At 37.4% G+C, this 19,116-nt stretch overlaps 2 protein-coding genes and 1 pseudogene across 2 annotated transcripts; 2 read left to right on the plus strand and 1 right to left on the minus strand.

The window, feature by feature from the left end:
- On the minus strand, positions 3,747-4,857 carry LOC104701200. The gene is made up of 2 exons (XM_010416849.1): positions 3,877-4,857; positions 3,747-3,758 (listed from the first exon to the last, which is right to left on the minus strand). The coding sequence occupies exons 1-2, from the start codon at positions 4,855-4,857 to the stop codon at positions 3,747-3,749; spliced, it is 993 nt and encodes a 330-aa protein (XP_010415151.1).
- Positions 13,490-15,799, plus strand: LOC104701201 (annotated as a pseudogene).
- On the plus strand, positions 15,940-17,631 carry LOC104701202 (uncharacterized oxidoreductase At4g09670-like). The gene is made up of 3 exons (XM_010416850.2): positions 15,940-16,450; positions 16,582-16,861; positions 17,149-17,631. The coding sequence occupies exons 1-3, from the start codon at positions 15,983-15,985 to the stop codon at positions 17,472-17,474; spliced, it is 1,074 nt and encodes a 357-aa protein (XP_010415152.1). The 5' UTR covers positions 15,940-15,982; the 3' UTR covers positions 17,475-17,631.

Raw genomic sequence — 19,116 nt, forward strand, 5'->3', positions numbered from 1 at the left:
TCGATTTGAGTGAAGGTTGAGATGTCGACTGGGAAACTTCGATTTGGGAAGACGACGCCGAACATTGTTGATTTTTTTGGGTTAAGGATTTGATTTTTGAGTGAAAAGTTATGAAGTTTGTGTTGGAGATGGACTGATGAAGAAGACAGATGGAGAGTGAGAAGATGATTCTAGAAGATATTAGAATGAGCTAAACTATGGTTTCCGCAGGAAGACTAATGTAAGAGAATTTACATAAAGAAAAAACTAAAAATTAATGTTGTTTTTTTTTGGTCAATTTTACAAAAAAAAATAATAATAAGTAGCTTATATTTTTCTCTTTTTAAATTAGGACGTTCGGAATAATACTTTTTTTTTCTTTTTTTAAATGTAGTACTAATTCCAATAAAGTAAAATATTTATAAATTAATACTCTATAAATTAATAAATATTATAAATTAATAAATTTTGTTAATATCAAGTTGGGCCAGTATAAAAAATAATAAAATTTGATAAGATAATAAGATAATAATTTTTTTAAAATCTCGGTATAAAATATGGTTCCAATAATATCATAAATTAATAATCATGTAAATTCATATATATATATATATATATATATTGATATAATTGATAATGTATGTTTTAAAACTTCAAATTTTCTTCTAAAGCTCATATTTGTAATACAATTGTTAGGTTGCTTTTTAAAACTATAATGGTATAAAATACTCTATAACAACATAAAAATAGCTAACTTTTTAAAGTATTCAATTCATACATATGTATCATCATTTTGATAGTTTTATATAAGCTATTAAGGTATGACAACTGCTATTGTTATTCATAATTTTGAATTTATGTATGTCATGTGTAGAAATGAATTTGTCTATACTCTATAGTATTCGTAATTTATTGTCAATTCTAAAACATAAAATTTACAACATCCAAAAATCTAATCATATTTTGCTAAAATTGTGTCAATTCATAATTTTAAAAATTTTAAAATTAGAAATATATCTAGAAATTAATAATTATTTATTTTCACTATAAAATCAATATTACTATAGATAAATTAATATCACTATAAATTGAGAAAATGTCATGGTCCCAACATTATTAATTAATTGAGGTTTTACTGTAAATGGATTTATTATATTATTCTTCTACCAACTTATTTTTTGTGCAAACTGAAATTTTTAATTGATGCTAAACCGGATTTTGATACAAGAAGTTGGAGGATTTGCTTTGCCAAAGCATCAACCTCTCTCGATTACATTGCTGGAGACAAACTATTGTATCAAGAGATGGGAGCTTGTGTAGAGAATATAAAGAAATATGTCTTACAAGAGAGATTATATTGTCAAAACCCAGGGCCGACCCATGGGACAAACAACTGAAGCAAAGGATTAGGGCATAAAAAAACTTAGGTCATTTTTTGTAAATGTTTTTATAGAGTTTTTATATACATCTAAAGACTTTTATAAAAATGTGGACTTTAATATAAGTGCAAATCATAGTTTTTGAGGTTAATTGTTAGTTTTGGTATTGACTTTTTTCCTTTTGAGGTTAATTGTTTGCTTTGTTAAACTATTAGATAAACCTTTTCATCAAAACTAATGCTTTGGCTTTGGTTTGTGTTAATACAATTTCAAAACATTAAGTATAAAGTCTTATATACTATTGGTTATAATTTTTGGTTAATATTTAAAAGGGCATGTTTTTAAGTTGGGATAATTGTAGTTTTAGTATGTTTTTAAAACATAATTGAAAATATATTACGTTCACTATTCATAATAAGATAATTAGATGTGGACCACTGGTGAGAGATAGAAAAAGGAGTGGTGGGACTACTATGGGTGTGAGAGGTAGGGAGACCATCATGGCTGTGAGAGATGGTGTGAGAGAAATATGAGCGTGTGTATTAGAGGAGAGAGAAAGCAAAAAAACTATTTTTTTAGAAATATGAGCGTGTGTATTAGAGGAGAGAGAAAGCAAAAAAAAACTATTTTTTTTGTTTATACATATTCTCTTTTATTTTGTTATACATATATTTGGTAAGATATATTTTTTCTAAACTTTTGTCAGATATAAAAAAAAACATAAGTTTTTTTTATAGTTGGATATGCATTTTGTTTTATTATTTTAAATATTTTTATATCACAACTGATATATATATTACTGTTCTATTAATATTTATTGTTGAAAGATTTTTAATCCGTACACTGGATTGTTAAATATATCAGTTCTAACAAAACGATCCAGACATAAACGTGTACAGATCAATTCCAACAAAAAAAAACATGTATAATAATCATCCAGCCATAAACGTGTACAGATAAAACCATCCAGCCATAAACGTTTAGTGATCAAAACAATCCAGTGTACGGATTAACAACCATCCATCAACAAATGTATATAGAACAATCATATATTTCAGTTGTGATATATAAAAAAATAATAATAAAATAAAATGCCTATAATAAAATATCAAATTATAAAGAAAAAAACATAGATTTTTTGTATATAATTTTTTTTTATTACATTAACAGTTATTTGAATAATTATAATAAAGAAAATAGAAAAAAATAATAAAAATGAATAAAAATAAAATAGTAAAAATATTTTTTTTATTCACTCTTACATCACTCTCACGATTCCCACATTTCTCTCACTATTACACTCTCACCCTCTCACTTTCTCATCACTCTCTCTTACTCTCTCTCTCACCAACTAACACACTCACACACTTTCTCACTCTCTCTCTCACCACCCATTTTTGTTATTTTAAATAATAAACGTATTAAAAACTTAATATCTTTCCCAAAATGTACTAAAACTGCAACACTCCCTTTTAAGTTCTGCCTAGGGCACTAGTAAATACCAGACTGGCACTGTCAAAACCGAACAAGAAAAAGGATAAAAACCTAGAAATATGAATTTTCTAACGGTTATGTTTGACAAAGCATAAAAATTCCTAACCATCTTTCAAAAACGACAATGTCGATATCAATGAATTTTCTAACGGTTAATGTAAAAGTCTTTGCACCGACCAAACCTTGACAATTAACCAAGATGAACATAAGGCACCAGCCTCGGAGTGGCGGACAATGTGGCTCAGCCGTACTTACAATCTGATGAGGAAGCGCCTAAACCACCTAAAGACCTACAAGCACGCCTTAAACTACGATTTCAAACAAACTAGCTCACACTGCATCCAAGATATGAATTGAAGGATGTACAAACGAATCACACATAGTAAACCGGAATTGATTTATGGTTCAAAAAACAGCTTTCTTTATTGATTATTTGAGAAGAAAAAAAACTCAATTGATACAAGAGAGTTCTAGCTTGCTTGAAGAAAACAAGTTAGAATTTTCTTGCCACTAATTGAACCTATAGGATAAGACTTTAATTCAGAACTTGTCCATTATGAATAAATTGTGTTTATTGGAAAAAAAAATATTTTTTCAGAAACTCCACAATTTCCATCACAAATTGGAATTTTGCATTCATTTCTTATAGATAGATTTATCATTTATGACGATAAGTTTGTGACTGATTCACGATGGTACTCTTGCTCTATTTAATTTACAACAGCATCCGTTATGGCGTATACGTGACAAACTACAAAATGAATTCACAACGTTTCCATCAGTTTGTCTCAAAACAAACATTATGATATATTCAACTCCAACTTCATTAATGGACTAGAAATTCACAAGCATAATCAGTGAATCAGAAACGAAATCCATACCAACATGAATAGATCATAAAGAAACGAACTTATATGTACATGTCGTCCACAAAATTAAACCAAGACTCGTCACTAAAGAAAAAAACCAATTACAGGAACTGGTTAAGCAAACCAGTATGAAACGGTTGACCTCCCATGTAATACCTCTCAAGAACTTCATGAATCATAGTCACCATCATCAACGTAACATCACTAACTCCACTCATCCTCTGTATCATAAAACCTAAACGTGACAAAACTTCATACTCAGCCTCACGGAACCTCAAAGCTTCTCTTCCCACTATCCTTGCAACCCTAACGAAACTTTTACGCACAACGATCTCTCTTCTCTTCACGTTAACCATCTCCCAAACCGATTTCAAAATCGCGTAAACCAAATCCCAAACCAAACTCTCCCTCTTCACAGTCACAAGCTGAAGAATCAAACCAAACGCAGCTTCCAAAGCTAAACACCACTCCTCTTCATCATCGCAATCTTGATTCATCAACAACACGTTAACGATCTTTAAACCAAGACCATTGTCCAACAACGGCATCAAGAACTCATCATCAAGAAGAATTGGCAAATCACTGAACATCAAAAGAGCTTTTTTATTCCCATCTAGCGAGAGAATGTAAATACAGAGCTCTTCCCAAGGGTTGCTTCCTATGAAAACATCAACAGCGACACGAGATACGATTCTTGAGAGGAGTTTGAAGTCTTCATCCGAAGCTTCTCGCTCGTAAAGACAAGCATTCAAATGGGTTTTGATGTCGTTCAAAGACTCTGTTTTCAAACCGACCCTTGAGTCGTCGAGATCCATGAGAAGTGAATCGAGGAGAAAGAGTGAGAAAGATCGAATCTTTGGGGTTGTTGTATCGGCACCGAACCTGTAGATTTGGAGGAGCTTCACGGCTAAGATGTTTGGGAAATGGTGCTTGAAGATTTCGTAGAGAAGCTTCGGAGATGAAGATGATTGCTCTGTTTCTTTACCGTAACAGAGGGTAGTGATGAGGTTTGTGATTCCTTTGATGTCACGTGTTGCGAGGATCTCTCTTGCTTGGGTTCCGATGTAGATACGAGATGAGGTGAGTGGTGGTGGTGGGTATGAAGAAAAAGCTTCGTTTTCACGACGAGAAGTCATCTTTTTTCGTGGATTTATTTTCTCGAGAAAATCTTGGAGTCGAGAGAGAAAGAGATAAATGATAAAACAGAACGAGTAACAGAGTGATCTGATGAATCTTTTTGATATATAAACGATTTGGTTACTTTTACGTTTCATGTTTCATAATTGTAAATGACTAAATTACCCCTACAGCTTTAGTACTAAAAAAAAAGTTTGCTTTTTTTTTTATTGGAGAAAAATTAAAAGAGAATCGAAAGTAATTAGATACGTAATTCCGATATACTATGCCATAAATTTTTTTTGACAATTCTTTTAAAAATATTTATATGAATTTCTGAAATCATTGGTGTAACGTAGATGCTTAAAACTAAATTTATTGGTGTTTACATTCACTTAGTTAGATTTTTTACCTCTTTCATTTACTATCAGTTGTTTATTTATTTTTTTTTTTTTAAATAGATAGTTTTATTAATAATATTTGGCCTTTCAAAAAAATGGGAAGCCTTAGAAATTACAAAAATCCAACAGATTACAAAAAGAGAAAACGAAAGTCTTTGTCATCTTAAAAAAAAGAGATCAGACCCTGCTGAATGACCAGAAAAAAAACTCGATGCATTAATACAGGTGGATACAAGACCCACGACTTTGCGGCAAAGACACTAGATCATGACCAATGACAGAAGTATCCAAATTCTATCTTTGATTCCTCTCTGATGTCCAGCCTGACCCGTTATAGATCTTCCATTATGCTCAAGCATCCGATAACACGGTTCCGCGAAGTTAAATCCCGTATCTATCAATCTAACCACATCAGAATCTAACACCTTTTTCCAAGTACAGCGGCAGTTTACAAAAGGAAGTGACTCAAACGACCCCCATAACCCTGAACCTACAACCGCCTTCTAAGATCCCGAAGGATCTACAGTTAACCACCTAAACTAAATAGCAAACCCACCATTCAGCCACTGACTTCCACCGCAGCCGCAACCCCGATTGAGTGGATGAGCCAAGAGAGAGCTTCACCGCGAACTTACTGGCATCTTCTACCAAGCGCGACTTGACCAGAAGATTCTCGACCACCCATACTGGAGTCACAACTGCATAAAATTGGAGAATATACCACACCTCAGCTATCTGAGAAGAGACCTACTCACTACTTTCTTCCTTAAGTAGATCCAAGACCTGCAATTAAGAGCTAGCCCGACCAACCGACAAACAGTCCCAAACTCCGAGCAAAGCACCAACCTGACCGGAGGAGGAAGAAATCGACAGATCCGGTGACAAACACACCGTGAGACGACTTCTGGAACTTAACCAAGAAGAGAAGCCCAAATCCTCAACGCTCCCAAAGCCACACCATCCCATAGGAGAGAAGACGCGCCAAACGAAGAGACACCATACCAGATCCACCGGAGAGATCGTCGACTTGCTGGCGTCCTCAAGCAAACAAATCGAGTCACCACCAGCGGCCACACCCAAGCACTTCTTCGTTGCAAACGTGACAGACTCACTTCGAACCACCAACATGAGACAAGATCTGATTGGAGGGACTCCAATACTACTGGAGACGAAAAGTTGACGGAGGGACACCTACTGAAGAGCTAGCTAAAGAAGAGAGGGCCCTCACCGGCGCCGGAAGGGCATGCCGGAGAGACAATCAGAGATTTTTAGTTTTTAGATCTGGAGAAGAGAGAAGGAGGAGCGTTTTCTTTCTATGAGTTCTTGAATTTGAATTCTTCATGTTTTCGCCTTGTTTAATTTTTTTTCTTTTTTTTTTTTGATATCGGTTTATATATATATTAGAGAAAGTTTACAATTGTGCGAGATGCACTGTGAAAGCTTGGAAGATAGCCGAAACAGAGGCTTTAAAGTAGGAGAAAAAAAAGCTTTTTCAGGACAAGTGGAAATGAGTGAACCATAAAGTTAGGTAGGAGTCTTGCTGTTGAGTTGTCGTGGTTAAGTTTCTGTCCAGGGCAATTAACCTCCTTCTTAGTAATTGATGAATCTCTCGCTTGAGCTGAGTTTGGTTTCGGAAGGTTGGAGTGTGTAGGCGTGCATTGTGTTCCTTCCATATATTGTAAATTAGCGCTTGGAGAATCAACCAGCAAATTGCATTTAGCCTCCTGTTTGTGGTTGGCCTCTTTATCCAGTGGAGATAAGTGAGTAAAAAATCTGACCAAAGATCTGAGAAGACATTGGAAGAACAAATGATCCCTTGACTCATCACCGGATACACACAGTAGACAGGAGGCTGGGATTTGAATATGAAAATTTCATCTCCTTAATCGGTCTCTTGTTGTTAGTCTGTTTAAAACTGTCAGCCAGGTCATGAAGGTCATTTTTGGGATACACTCTTTGAACCATACCTGATGTTGTCATGGTACCGATGGTCCTGGAGGGTGAAGATGTCGCCAAAGCTGCATGGAAGAGAATTTACCTTGAGTTTGATCTGGAGTTAACTTCCACTGAAAAACATCCTCCAAAGTGTCTTCTGTAGGCGGATTGTGGGTCATAAGGCAAGATCTCAGAAGCTGTACTAGTTGGTGCCTCCCCCTTGGAATTAACCATACTCCATTTTGTGAAGCCTGTTTGACTGTGGATAGAATCCCAATCCCTGTAACACGTGGTCCAGAGCTACCTATGATATCAATAAGCGGTCCCAATCCAGTCCAGTTGTCGTGCCAGAAGAGAGCATTGATGCCAGAGATAATATTGCAGGAAATATATGGTCGAGCTAAAGCTCTTAGCGGGTTGTCTCCATAACCAGCTTCCTGAAGTACTGAAATCTGTATCCCAAAAATTTCTTCCTCTGATCAGGTGCTTTTTTACCCATGAAACCCATAAAGAGCCTGCTTGAGAGAATAGTAACCAAATTAACTTGAGCCCAAATAACTGATTCTAATCGGTCAATCATTTTAGACCCATTCCTCCAACCGCTTTAGGTGTGCAAACTACGTCCCTAGCAGAGGATGCAACACCTTTCCACAGGAAGGCACTACAGATTTGCTCAAGAGTTTGTAAGCAGTTGGTTGGGAAGCATAAATATTGATGCCCAGAAGTTGATGGTACTATTAATTACCGAGTGTAGGAGCTGCAGTCTTCCCGCAAATGATAAGTGTCGATTTGTCCAAGAGGAAATGCGTCCCTTGACTTTGTCTATAAGAGGCTGATAATCCGTTGAGTTAAGCTTGTTTGGTAGTAACGGAACTCCAAGGTATCGAACTGGAAGCGACCCGTGAATGAGATTATGTCTTTGAGCCAAGTGTCTGATATGGTCTCTATTGTTTCCATCAAGGAAGAGACAAGTTTTTGTAAAGTTTATTTCAAGACCCGAAGCCATCTTAAACTGAGCCAAGACATCAAGGATGGTGACTAGAGAGGATTCATTGCCATCGACGAAAACCAGGATGTTATCCGCAAAACTCAGGTGTGTAATTAGTGGATCAGCACACTTTGGATGAGGTTGAAACCTGTTTAACACCACTGCTTCATCAAGCTGCTTGGAGAGAATGTCCATTACTAGTGTGAAGAGGGGAGCCGAGATTGAGTCTCCTTGCCTAAGGCATTTCTTACCAGGAAAGTATCCTATCAATTCACCATTAAAATCAACCGAGTAGGACGGAGTAGTGAAGCATGCAGTTATCCACTTAATGAACATGGTGGGCAGTTCTAGTGCTCTTAGAATGTTTTCTAGGAAATCCCAATCAATATTATCAAAAGCTTTTGATAAATCAATTTGTAAGCAGCCTCTGGAAACAGGTCCATCCGTGTTGAAATCTGTAACAAGCTCAGAAGCTAATAAAACATTTTCACATAGGAGCCTGCCTGGAATGAACGCTACCTGATTTTGTTGAACTGCTGCACCCGTAATCAGTTTGAGTCTCTTTGCCAAGATTCTGGAAATGACCTTGTAGATGGTTTTGCAGCAAGAGATAGGTCAGAATTCAAAGAGCTTTTCAGCAGTTGTAGTCTTGGGGATAAGTGCAAGAATAGTTGCGTTAACTTGCTTAAGTAGCCTCCCAGTCTTGAAAAACTCTAGAACTGCTTCTATGAAGGTAGGACCAACAACTCCCCAAAAGTTAATGAAGAATTCAACCGTAAATCCATCAGGTCTTGGTGCCTTGCTTCTAGGTAAGGAGAAGAGAGTTGAGGTAACTTCTTCACTTGCGGGAATTGTAGAAAGCTTGGTTGACATATCAGCCGTACATATCAACCGTTCGTTGAGTCTCTCAATGGATTGGGGAAGCACTGATGAGTTTTTTATTCCAAGAAGAAGCTGATAGTAACCGATAATCATCTCCTTTAAAGTGTCCTGATCTGTGATCCTATCTTCATCTTCCGTAATAAACGAGCAGATTTTATTCCTTATTTGGTGAGCCTTGACTGAATTATGGAAGAATTTAGTGTTTGAGTCTCCTTCAGTACAGCAGCGAATTCTGGATTTCTCCCTAAGAAAGGTTTCCTCTGCAGTTGATAGAATAAGTCATTTTCTTCTAGCCTCCCTCTCACTTTCAAATAAAGCAGTTGAAGGGCTTGTGAGAATCTGGGCTTGGAGTTGAGAGAGATTGGCATGAGCTTCGGCAGCTCTAGCTTGAATATTGCTGAATGCATTTCTGTTAAAAACCTTGCAGCCAAATTTTACCGCTTTGAGCTTCTGACAGAGGTTATACATTGCAGAGCCTTGAACTGTTGGTGAGTGCCAAGCAGATTCTACTAGGCTCGGATATTCTGGATGAGTAGTGAAGAAGGTATAGAATTTGAAAGGGACTTTCCTTCTTTCTGACTCCTCAGAAGTTGCAACAACAATTGGAGAGTGGTTAGATCCACCAGGAGCATCAAAAAGAGCAGTAGACTGCTGATACTCAATCAACCATGCTTCATTTGCTAAAGCCCTATCAAGTTTGCGGGTGATTGGGTTGAGTGATTGACCATTATACCAAGTGTGTGCTAATCCTCTACCCGACATCTCCGAGAGCTCACAGTTGTCAATGCAGAGTTTGAACTCTGACATTCCTTGTATCGGAAGAGGGTACGGGTGTAGAGAGTAATGGTCTTCGGCATGGAGTATTTGGTTAAAATCCCCAAGGAGCAGCCAAGGTAGTGTTCTGAGCATACTATGTTGATGTATCTCCTCTAAAGTGGACCAAAGATCTCTTCGAGCTAGCATACAGTTGCGTGCATACACAAAGGTAATTGTGAAGGATTGGTTTGTAGCAGGATCGAAGACCCCAGACAATCTAGATTCTTCCATTTAGTGCTTCAGTAGAGTAGTTGAAATCATATTTCCAACCTGGAAAATTTGAAGCCAAAATCGATGCAGCATTCTCTTGCTGAACATGAGTTTCCAAAATGCCTCCTATTGAAAGCCTATTAGACCGAATCCAATTCTTGAGCTCACGTTGGCGATGTATAGTATTTAAACCCCGAATATTATAACAAAAAACTTTTATCATCATCAAAAAGGGCAAAAGGTTGAAAGCTATGCTTTCAAGCATGGTGGTGGGGGCGTCCTTTGAAGGATAAACGCCCACTAGTGTTGTTCTTACCAGATTTTGGGTTAGATTTCCTGGAAGTAATACCTTTATGATTCTCAGCAATACCAGAAGCTTTGGCCTTTCTAGTAGCTAAGGATACCAAGACTACTGAATTTTTCTCTTTCACAGTCTCTACTGTTGCAGTCGAAGGGGAATTTTTTGCAGGTTGTGTTGGGGAAGAGGATGAACTGGTTATGTTGTTATTCTGACCTTTTTGAGGAGCTCTCTTCTCCTCTGCAATCTGTGATGCTTTGGAACATTCCGGAGGAAGTTGGTCAGGACCAAGTTGCTGATTTATTTTGGATTTCCTTGATTTTCCACTAACCACCTGCCAATCACTGGGAGAATCTGATGTTGGTGAGTCAAAATAACGATGGGTAGCAGCTGTAGGGGCTGCAGCTAGAGTTAACTGCGTAGCAGGGACCGATGTCTGAGCATTTTGAACAATTTGGGAGGCATGACGTGTATTTGCGAGTCCTGTCGGACCTTTGATTTGCCACTTTTGGGAAGTGTGAAGTTTGGTAGAGTCAGTATTGCTGATGGCAGTTCCTTGTGTATTTAATGGATTCACTGTAGGAGGAGGAACAATGTCTGGAGCAGAAGGACATATATGGTAAAGATGTCCAAATTCCTTACAATAATCACATTTTGGAGGCAGTCGAGGATATTCCACCCAAATCCTGACTTCATTGCCTTCATCATCACTTACTAACACAGATTGAGGCCGAACTTTCTTGAGGAGGATCTCCACCTTAATTCGAGTGTCAGCTGCAAGCGGAGGTAGTTGATGTTTTTCTGTGTAGAGTGGTTCACCAATGCCCGAGGCTATGGTACTTAATCCAGGGAGAGAGTATAATTGAGGTGGAACGTCCTTCAATATGACCCAAATTGGAAGTGAAACAAGTTTTAATGGAGTTAAGGAAGCTGTTGGAGACCAAGCTGTAACCGTGAAGAGGCAGTTACCCGCTTGCAAACACCCAACCTCTAAGACCCATTTCCTAGTTTGCTCGGATGGGATGTAGATAAGAACAATGCCATTTGGGAGGCATCTGATGTTGATTCTACCATCTTTGCCCCAAATGGGGTTAAGGTCAACAAAGATTTTATCTAGTGGAGGAGGATTCCTGTGAAAGTGAGCCACAATGTGGTCTTTCCATGTGTCTAAGGCACGGAGAATGACAGAAGCTGGAGCTCTGACTTTTGGGGTTCCATCTTCAGTGAAGGTCGGCTGAGCTGCCTTAGTGAGATTACGCAGAGAGGAGTTGAAACGTTCTGCCCACACTAGCTGAGTGTCGTCAATAACAGGTGGAGAATTTCGAACTCCTTGTTCGGAGACTGGAGAGATCTGAGAAATCAGAGCTGGTTGTGAGGTATCCTTATCTTCTTGAGCAAGGACAGAGGATGAATCTCCCTTTGAAGTCGTATCAGGTAGGGCCTTTGAACTGGTCGGGGAGGTGAGAAGTTGTGCGGAGACATTCGATAAATCCGGGTCTGGAGGAACGGAAGAGGGTGGTTGAGCATTCAGATCCATCATCTAGAAAGGAAGAGGGGGGAGAAAGAAGATGTTCTCGACAACGGCGAGAGGCCAAACCGTCGGTGTCCCACCGTCAGATCTGGAATTTCGCCTTTATCACTTTTATTGTAATGTTTATATTTCTGATTTAATAATAAAAAAAAAGTTCGCTGGTGAATGAATTGCCAGCATGCTCGCCTTGTTTAATATCTATATGTGCTTGTTGATATTTGTATTCTTCACTTCTAATACTAAAACAATAGTAAACCCGATGTTGAAAACTCGATTGAGCTAATAGCTCTAGCTCTATCACAAGCTTCTATCTCTTTTGTGATTATGAACTAGGAAGTATGAAAATTGATTAATGAGCAATAACAAGAAAACGTTAGAATGGATTTTGGAATCACATGAGGGTAAAAAAGAAAAACTTACAAAAAAGATAACGCCGTTTCCTTTGATTAAGGTGAAGATAAGAAACAGAGAATAAAAAAGAAGATAGTACTCTAAATTGAAGCTAATTATTTGATTCAAAGCTATAGAGTACATTTCATCTTTCAAAGATTTGATGATTTTAACATTTTTTGCAACTCTCTGATTTTTCCATGATCAATCTCATTAATGTGTTTGTTTTAGTTATGGATACATCATTATCTTTACTTCTCTAAAGAAGATATTTTTATACATATGATGTGGTTCATGCCTCATGGTAGCTTTATTATATATTTCTGCCAAAGTTGAGAGAAAGCTTGAATCTTTATTGATGTTAAGAGAGATATATATACTACAAGAGATGAGGTTTAATCTAAACGACATATGTTAAGTTTCCTAATTACAAAGTCGGTCCTTAGCCTAATAATTTCGCAGCTTAACTAAGCTACAACACCGTATCAAGAAGTAAAGATAGAATTTGTCAATCTAGCTTGAAAGATGTAGATGGAAGATGGAGATATTAAACGTTTATGAACCTAATTACGTTTGTCTGACTAATGCTTTAATGTATGAAGATGTCTTCCAACAGCGTTTGCGGGATCGTTTTCTAATCCCTGTTAGATTTTTTCCTCCTAATATTAGTACATCAAAGTTAGCGAAGATATTAAAATACTAACCAAATTTTTTGGTTACAGACAACTAATCTGTCGAGAACAATCCATTTATTTGATTACAAACGCATGTGAACAATGAAAACAGTAGTGAATATGAATGGCCAGTATACAATTTGAACGACTTCTCGTACCTTATGTCTTTAAACAATTAATACAATAAACTTGGGTGGTCCTTGTTAAATACTCTATTGTCTGGCTTTCCTTTTTTAAAAATGTAAACATATATAGGTAGGCTTGAACTATTATCCTGGATTCTTTCTGACCTGATAGCTGCCCGAACTCTATAAATAAACGAATTTAGTAGTCTTATTTTTCTTGTTTGGCAGCAAATTGTCTAGTACGACTTCTACAATATTCCCTTCCTCCTAAAGGTAGGTCCTGGCTGCTAATATCATGTGAGAGCTAGCTTTAGATGTTTTCTATGACAGCTTCCAAAACTTTAGGCATGACCAGCATACAATCGTTCCTATATATAAAATTTTGTTATCTATCACTATCGTCTATGTTTTGAAGACTCTCATAATCTTGTATATATAATATGGATTTGCATATTCCTTATTTACTCATACACACAAACAAAGATGGATAAATTGGCGTTATGTGAAGCAAACATCGTTCCTCTAACTCCCCTAACGTTCTTGAAGGAGCTTCCGAGTGTTATGCTAATCGAACTTCCATAATCTATGGAAAAACTCGATTCACTTGGCATCAGACCTACGACCGTTGCTGTCGACTCGCTGCTTCTCTCCTCTCTCTTAACATCACCCGTAACGACGTCGTAAGAATTTTTGATTTGCCTTTTCATGCAAATATGCATACGACATTACGATGCCATGACGATAATGATCCACATATGAATCATATATGACTTTATTTTTTTTTTTACTTTTTGTTCTCTCGTTTTATCTTTAGTGATGCATTTATAAAAATTGCTTGTACGATCCTTAATTTTTTTTGAGGATGATATTTTTGACCTTAATGAATTATTTATCTACTTTTAACGTATGTGATAAATTTATGTATAGGTCTCGATTATTGCCCCAAACGTACCTGCCATGTACGAGATGCATTTTAGCGTTCCCATGACCGGAGCCGTACTTAACCCTATTAACACCCGTCTTGACGCTAAAACCATAGCCATCATCCTCCGCCACGCCCAGCCAAAGATCTTATTTGTGGACCACGAGTTTGCCTCTTTGACCCGGGAAGTCCTTCGTCTCTTACCCTTTCACGATTCACAACCTCATCCGCTGGTAATATTAATTAACGAGTTTGATTCCACTACAAATCCTTCCTCCAAGAAGTTAGACTACGAAGGTCTCATCCAAAAAGGAAAACCTACGCCCTTCCTGTTAGCAAGTACCTTCCTTGTCCGCAACGAGAATGACCCTATCTCTTTGAACTACACGTCGGGTACCACTGCCGACCCAAAAGGTGTGGTGATCAGCCATCGAGGGGCCTATTTGAGCGCTTTAGGCTCGATTATTGGCTGGCCAATGGGGATTTTCCCAATCTACCTATGGACACTACCTATGTTTCATTGCAATGGATGGACACACACATGGTCCGTTGCTGCACGTGGTGGTACTAATGTATGCATGAGACATGTGAATGCTCAAGAGATCTACAAGAATATTGAATTACATAGTGTGACGCACATATCATGTGTTCCTACGGTCTTCAGATTTCTCCTTGAAGGAGGTCGAACAGACCAGTCACACAAGTCCCAGCCGGTTCAGGTGCTGACCGGAGGATCTTCGCCCCCGGCTATCATTTTGAAGATAATTGAACAGCTGGGGTTTCAAGTGATGCATGGCTATGGGCTTACGGAGGCCACCGGCCCGGTTCTCTTTTGTGAGTGGCAAGACGAGTGGAACAGGTAATAGTCACCATTTTAAGTTTTACATATATATACTACAATCTTATAAATAACGGTGTTGAAGAAACTTTCCACAACAAACATGTTAAAAATAAGAAAAAATTATATGCAAATTCTAAACAGACTACCAGAGCATCAACAGATGCAGTTGAAAGCAAGGCAAGGGGTAAGGAGCATAGCCCTAGATGACGCTGATGTGAAGAACACCGAAACTCTAGAGAGTGTACTACGCGACGGGAAGACAATGGGAGAAATTGTCATTAAAGGAAGCAACTTAATGATAGGGTATCTAAAGAACCCTAAAGCAACATCTGAAGCGTTTAAAGACGGATGGCTCAACACTGGAGACATAGGTGTTATTCATCCTGATGGACATGTAGAGATCAAAGATCGATCCAAAGACATCATTATCTCAGGAGGTGAAAACATCAGCAGTATTGAGGTCGAAAAAGTTCTTTACATGCATCCAAAAGTGCTCGAGGCCGCTGTGGTGGCCATGCCTCATCCTCTGTGGGGTGAAACCCCGTGTGCCTTTGTTGTTCTAAAGAAGAGTGAAGAAGAATTGGTGACCAATGAAGGAGATCTCATTAAGTATTGCCGTGATAATATGCCGCATTTTACGTGTCCAAGAAAGGTAGTGTTCTTTCAAGATTTGCCAAAGAACAGCAATGGTAAGATCCTCAAGTCTAAGTTGAGAGACAATGCTAAGGCCTTGGTAGTCAAGGAGGACGATGCCGGTTCCAAGAAAGTCCATCCAAAGAATGTTAAACACGTTAGTTCGAAGCTTTAAGACTTATATGCTATGTATCCGCTTTGTGTGTGTTTTAATTAATTTTTGTCGTAGTTTGTATGGATTATTAAATCTGTGCTAACTACGCTAAAGTATTTATAAATTAAAGGTCAACAAATAATGCATCTTTTATTTAATGAAACATCAGATTTTTTTTGTTTTTTTTTGTCACGTGAAAGAAAAAATAATAAATCGAAGAAGATAACTCATATCTAAGGCATATGATTTGCCACGTGAAAAACACAAATCTCATCACTTTCATTAGAACACAACTCAACCATTAATGGCTGACAACATTGGCAAAAAAAAAAAAAAGACTCAACAATGGCTAACAACAAAACGGTGTGTTTTGGTCTTCTTGGTTGCATCAAATACGCATCAAAGTTCGTCAGAACAGTAACACAATCCTCAAACGCCGTCATCATCGCAATCAGTGATCCATGTCTCGAAACCGCAAAATCCTTCGCCGCCGCCAACAATTTATCGCCGGAGAACGTCACTATATACGGAAGCTACCAAGAACTGCTCAACGATGCAAACGTGGACGCAGTGTACTTGACGATACCGGTAACGCAGCGAGGGAAATGGGCAGTGACAGCGGCGGAGAAGAAGAAGCATGTTCTTGTTGAGAAACCACCGGCTCAAGATGCGACGGAGCTGGACAAGATCGTGGAGGCGTGTGAATGTAACGGTGTTCAGTTTATGGACGGTACGGTTTGGTTGCATCATCAACGGACGGCTAAGATTAAAGAAACGATGTTTGATTCTGGATTGCTTGGAGATGTTCGCCACGTAAGCACTTTGTTCTTTTAATCAATAATCAATATATTGCAAATTAGTACAAAAAATATTTTACTTTTATTTAAAATGTTTTATTAATCACTAATCCTTAAAGTGTGACAAAATAATTATATATATTGTAGATGTATACTACGATGACAACTCCGGTATCAGAGCAACTGAATAAAGAAGCTATGGGTTTGGCCGGAGCTATTGGAGAGCTTGGGTACCCTATAGGTGCAGCTCTATGGGCTATGTCTTACCAAATGCCAATATTTGTCAGGGCTCTTCCCTCCTCTATCTCTACAAACTCGGTTGGGACTATCTTGTCCTGCTCTGCCTCCCTTCAGTTTGGTACAAACGCAATGGCAATCGTCCATTGCTCTTTCCTCTCTCAACTATCGACTGACTTAGCTATCTCAGGTTCTTACTTCTTAGTTCTTACCATAGCCTTTATAATATAGGATGTAATAGAAATAGTAAGAGTCTAGGGGAATAAAATCAAATCCAGCCTCGAATTGAACCAAATTTAAAACCAAAACCAAGCTAAAAGGAATAAAATTGTATGTAATTAACTAAAATAAAAGATCTATTGTAGATTTGTTGTTACATTTGTTAGAAAAACGTATACCAAGCCAAACCAAAATAATGATACGTAAAATACTAATGATCGTTGTAAAAACACCATATGCCGAAATGTACCATGCCAGGGTCAAAAGGTTCGTTTCAGATGAATGACTATGTGATACCTTACAAGGAGGACATAGCTTGGTTCGAGTACACAAGTGGTGCTAAGTTCGTGGACATGCACATTGGTTGGAACGTAATGCCAAAGAGAGTTACCTTTGATTGTGGCGGAACTGGGGAGTCGCAAGAGGCAATGATGCTGAGAGAGTTCACGCGGCTTGTTGAAGGAATCAAGCGGGGCGATTCAGAGGCTGATCGTAGGTGGCCAGAGATCAGTAGGAAGACACAGTTGGTGGTTGATGCTGTGAAGAAATCTGTTGATATAGGTTGTGAAGTGGTTCATATGTAAGTGGTGTCTAGAACTTCTAGTTAGATTATAATATTTATATTAGTGTCATAGACCCATTTAAATATGTTATATATGGTAGCTAACTTTTAAAAGTCGAAAATGCTATGTCTATGTACTTCATGATTTTATTTGATACTCCATAATAACTTTATCTTCACTCTCGTCGACTATAATTTTAACATTTCATATGACCAGACTAGCACGGGGTGTATAATTCTTTTGTAATCTAGAAAGATAGCCTGAAGATGGCTTCATGTTGATTCCATCATATATTCGTATATATATGTTAAAGTGGTAATCACATGAAGATGCAGATTCGCATTGGCAGATCGATGAAGATGACTATATACTCAAGTCTGAGATATGTTAGGCCAATATAGAAGTAGATATCTTACCTTATTTTTCATGTTCATGGAACCATAAGAAATTGGCAGCTCATCGAAATCATCACCCTTCTAATATCTCTTTTTCTTTTTCCCTTGGCCATCATTTGTCTCAAGAACTGGTTGTTTCTTTCCAGCTTTGTTCTTGTCTGAATCCCTAGTTTCCTCTTCTGATTTTGAATCGCATATCTTGTCTTCACCTTTCTCCGCCAATTCATCGACTAAACAAATTTTTTCTTTGAAGATGTATCCAGTTCTTTTCTTAGTATTTTCTGTAAATACGCTTGATGACCCTCTCTTAGAAGATTTTTTTTGCGACAATGGTATGCTCTCATGAGGGGAGGAGTAAATCTCAAGAAACGAAGCACAGAGAAGAACAAAATCTCTTCAAATGGTTTCGTTAACGATGATGGCACAAAAGGAGAAAATTTTCATTAGGTTTACACGACCTGTAAAGGATATGCGTGTTTTTTTCACCTGATCCGTTTTTTTTTCCCAAAACTCAGTGGCATTCCTCGTAAATAGTCTAAAGGCCAACGTTTTTTTCCAAACTCAGTGGCAGGTCAATAAAACGAACTAAAACCCTCGTCTAAAACGCTACTTGGATACTATAGGGTGTTGGAAAGCGGCTTACTCTGTGAGTTTCACATTTCGACATCGAGAGCAAAATTAATATGCTGATAAACTAGCAAAACAGGCAATTGTCAGCCTGAATGATTATAATTTGTTTCAGTCATGCTCGTTTTTCTTACAATCTTTTGTAAAGAATGATACAGATATTTATCGTTAATAAAGCTACTAGATGGGAAAAAATACATATGTTTCCAAAGTGTTTCTACTTCTTAAAATTTTCTAAAAATCGTTTTCTGCTTTTAGAAACGTTTCGCTTCCGCCTATTCGTTTCCCTTTCCATTCAACCTAGCTTATAATTACTATCAAAGAAAAAAAAGGGTCAAAAACCATATTGGCGATTTTTTTTGATACATGCTATGAGAAGTTATATTCAACATGCAGTAAACATCTCCCAAATATTGTGAAGGAATGTAAACTATTAATTCAAATAAGTATTTGAAATTTATCAAAAATAAAACAAAAGAAAGTTTATTAATGTTTTTATCATAAAAAGGTTAGATAATTACTTTCACAAAACGTTGAGGTGCAAAAAAGAAATAAATAGTGGTAGTTGTTGTATAATTGAGTGATCAGATTTTATGTAATAGAGAGTCTTAATAGGTAATTAATCATGAAAAAAAATCTAC

This window comes from Camelina sativa, chromosome 7 (genome assembly GCF_000633955.1).
Source record: "Camelina sativa cultivar DH55 chromosome 7, Cs, whole genome shotgun sequence".
Taxonomy (NCBI): domain Eukaryota; kingdom Viridiplantae; phylum Streptophyta; class Magnoliopsida; order Brassicales; family Brassicaceae; genus Camelina; species Camelina sativa.

What these genes read in the sequence shown, in the direction of transcription:
- LOC104701200 (XM_010416849.1), bottom strand. Translation starts at nt 4,857, where the DNA reads ATGACTTCTCGTCGTGAAAACGAAGCTTTTTCTTCATACCCACCACCA.
- LOC104701202 (XM_010416850.2), top strand. Translation starts at nt 15,983, where the DNA reads ATGGCTAACAACAAAACGGTGTGTTTTGGTCTTCTTGGTTGCATCAAA. An exon ending in TGCTTGGAGATGTTCGCCAC is followed by an intron (nt 16,451 to 16,581) that starts GTAAGCACTTTG and finishes TATATATTGTAG; the next exon opens with ATGTATACTACGATGACAAC. An exon ending in GACTGACTTAGCTATCTCAG is followed by an intron (nt 16,862 to 17,148) that starts GTTCTTACTTCT and finishes GTACCATGCCAG; the next exon opens with GGTCAAAAGGTTCGTTTCAG.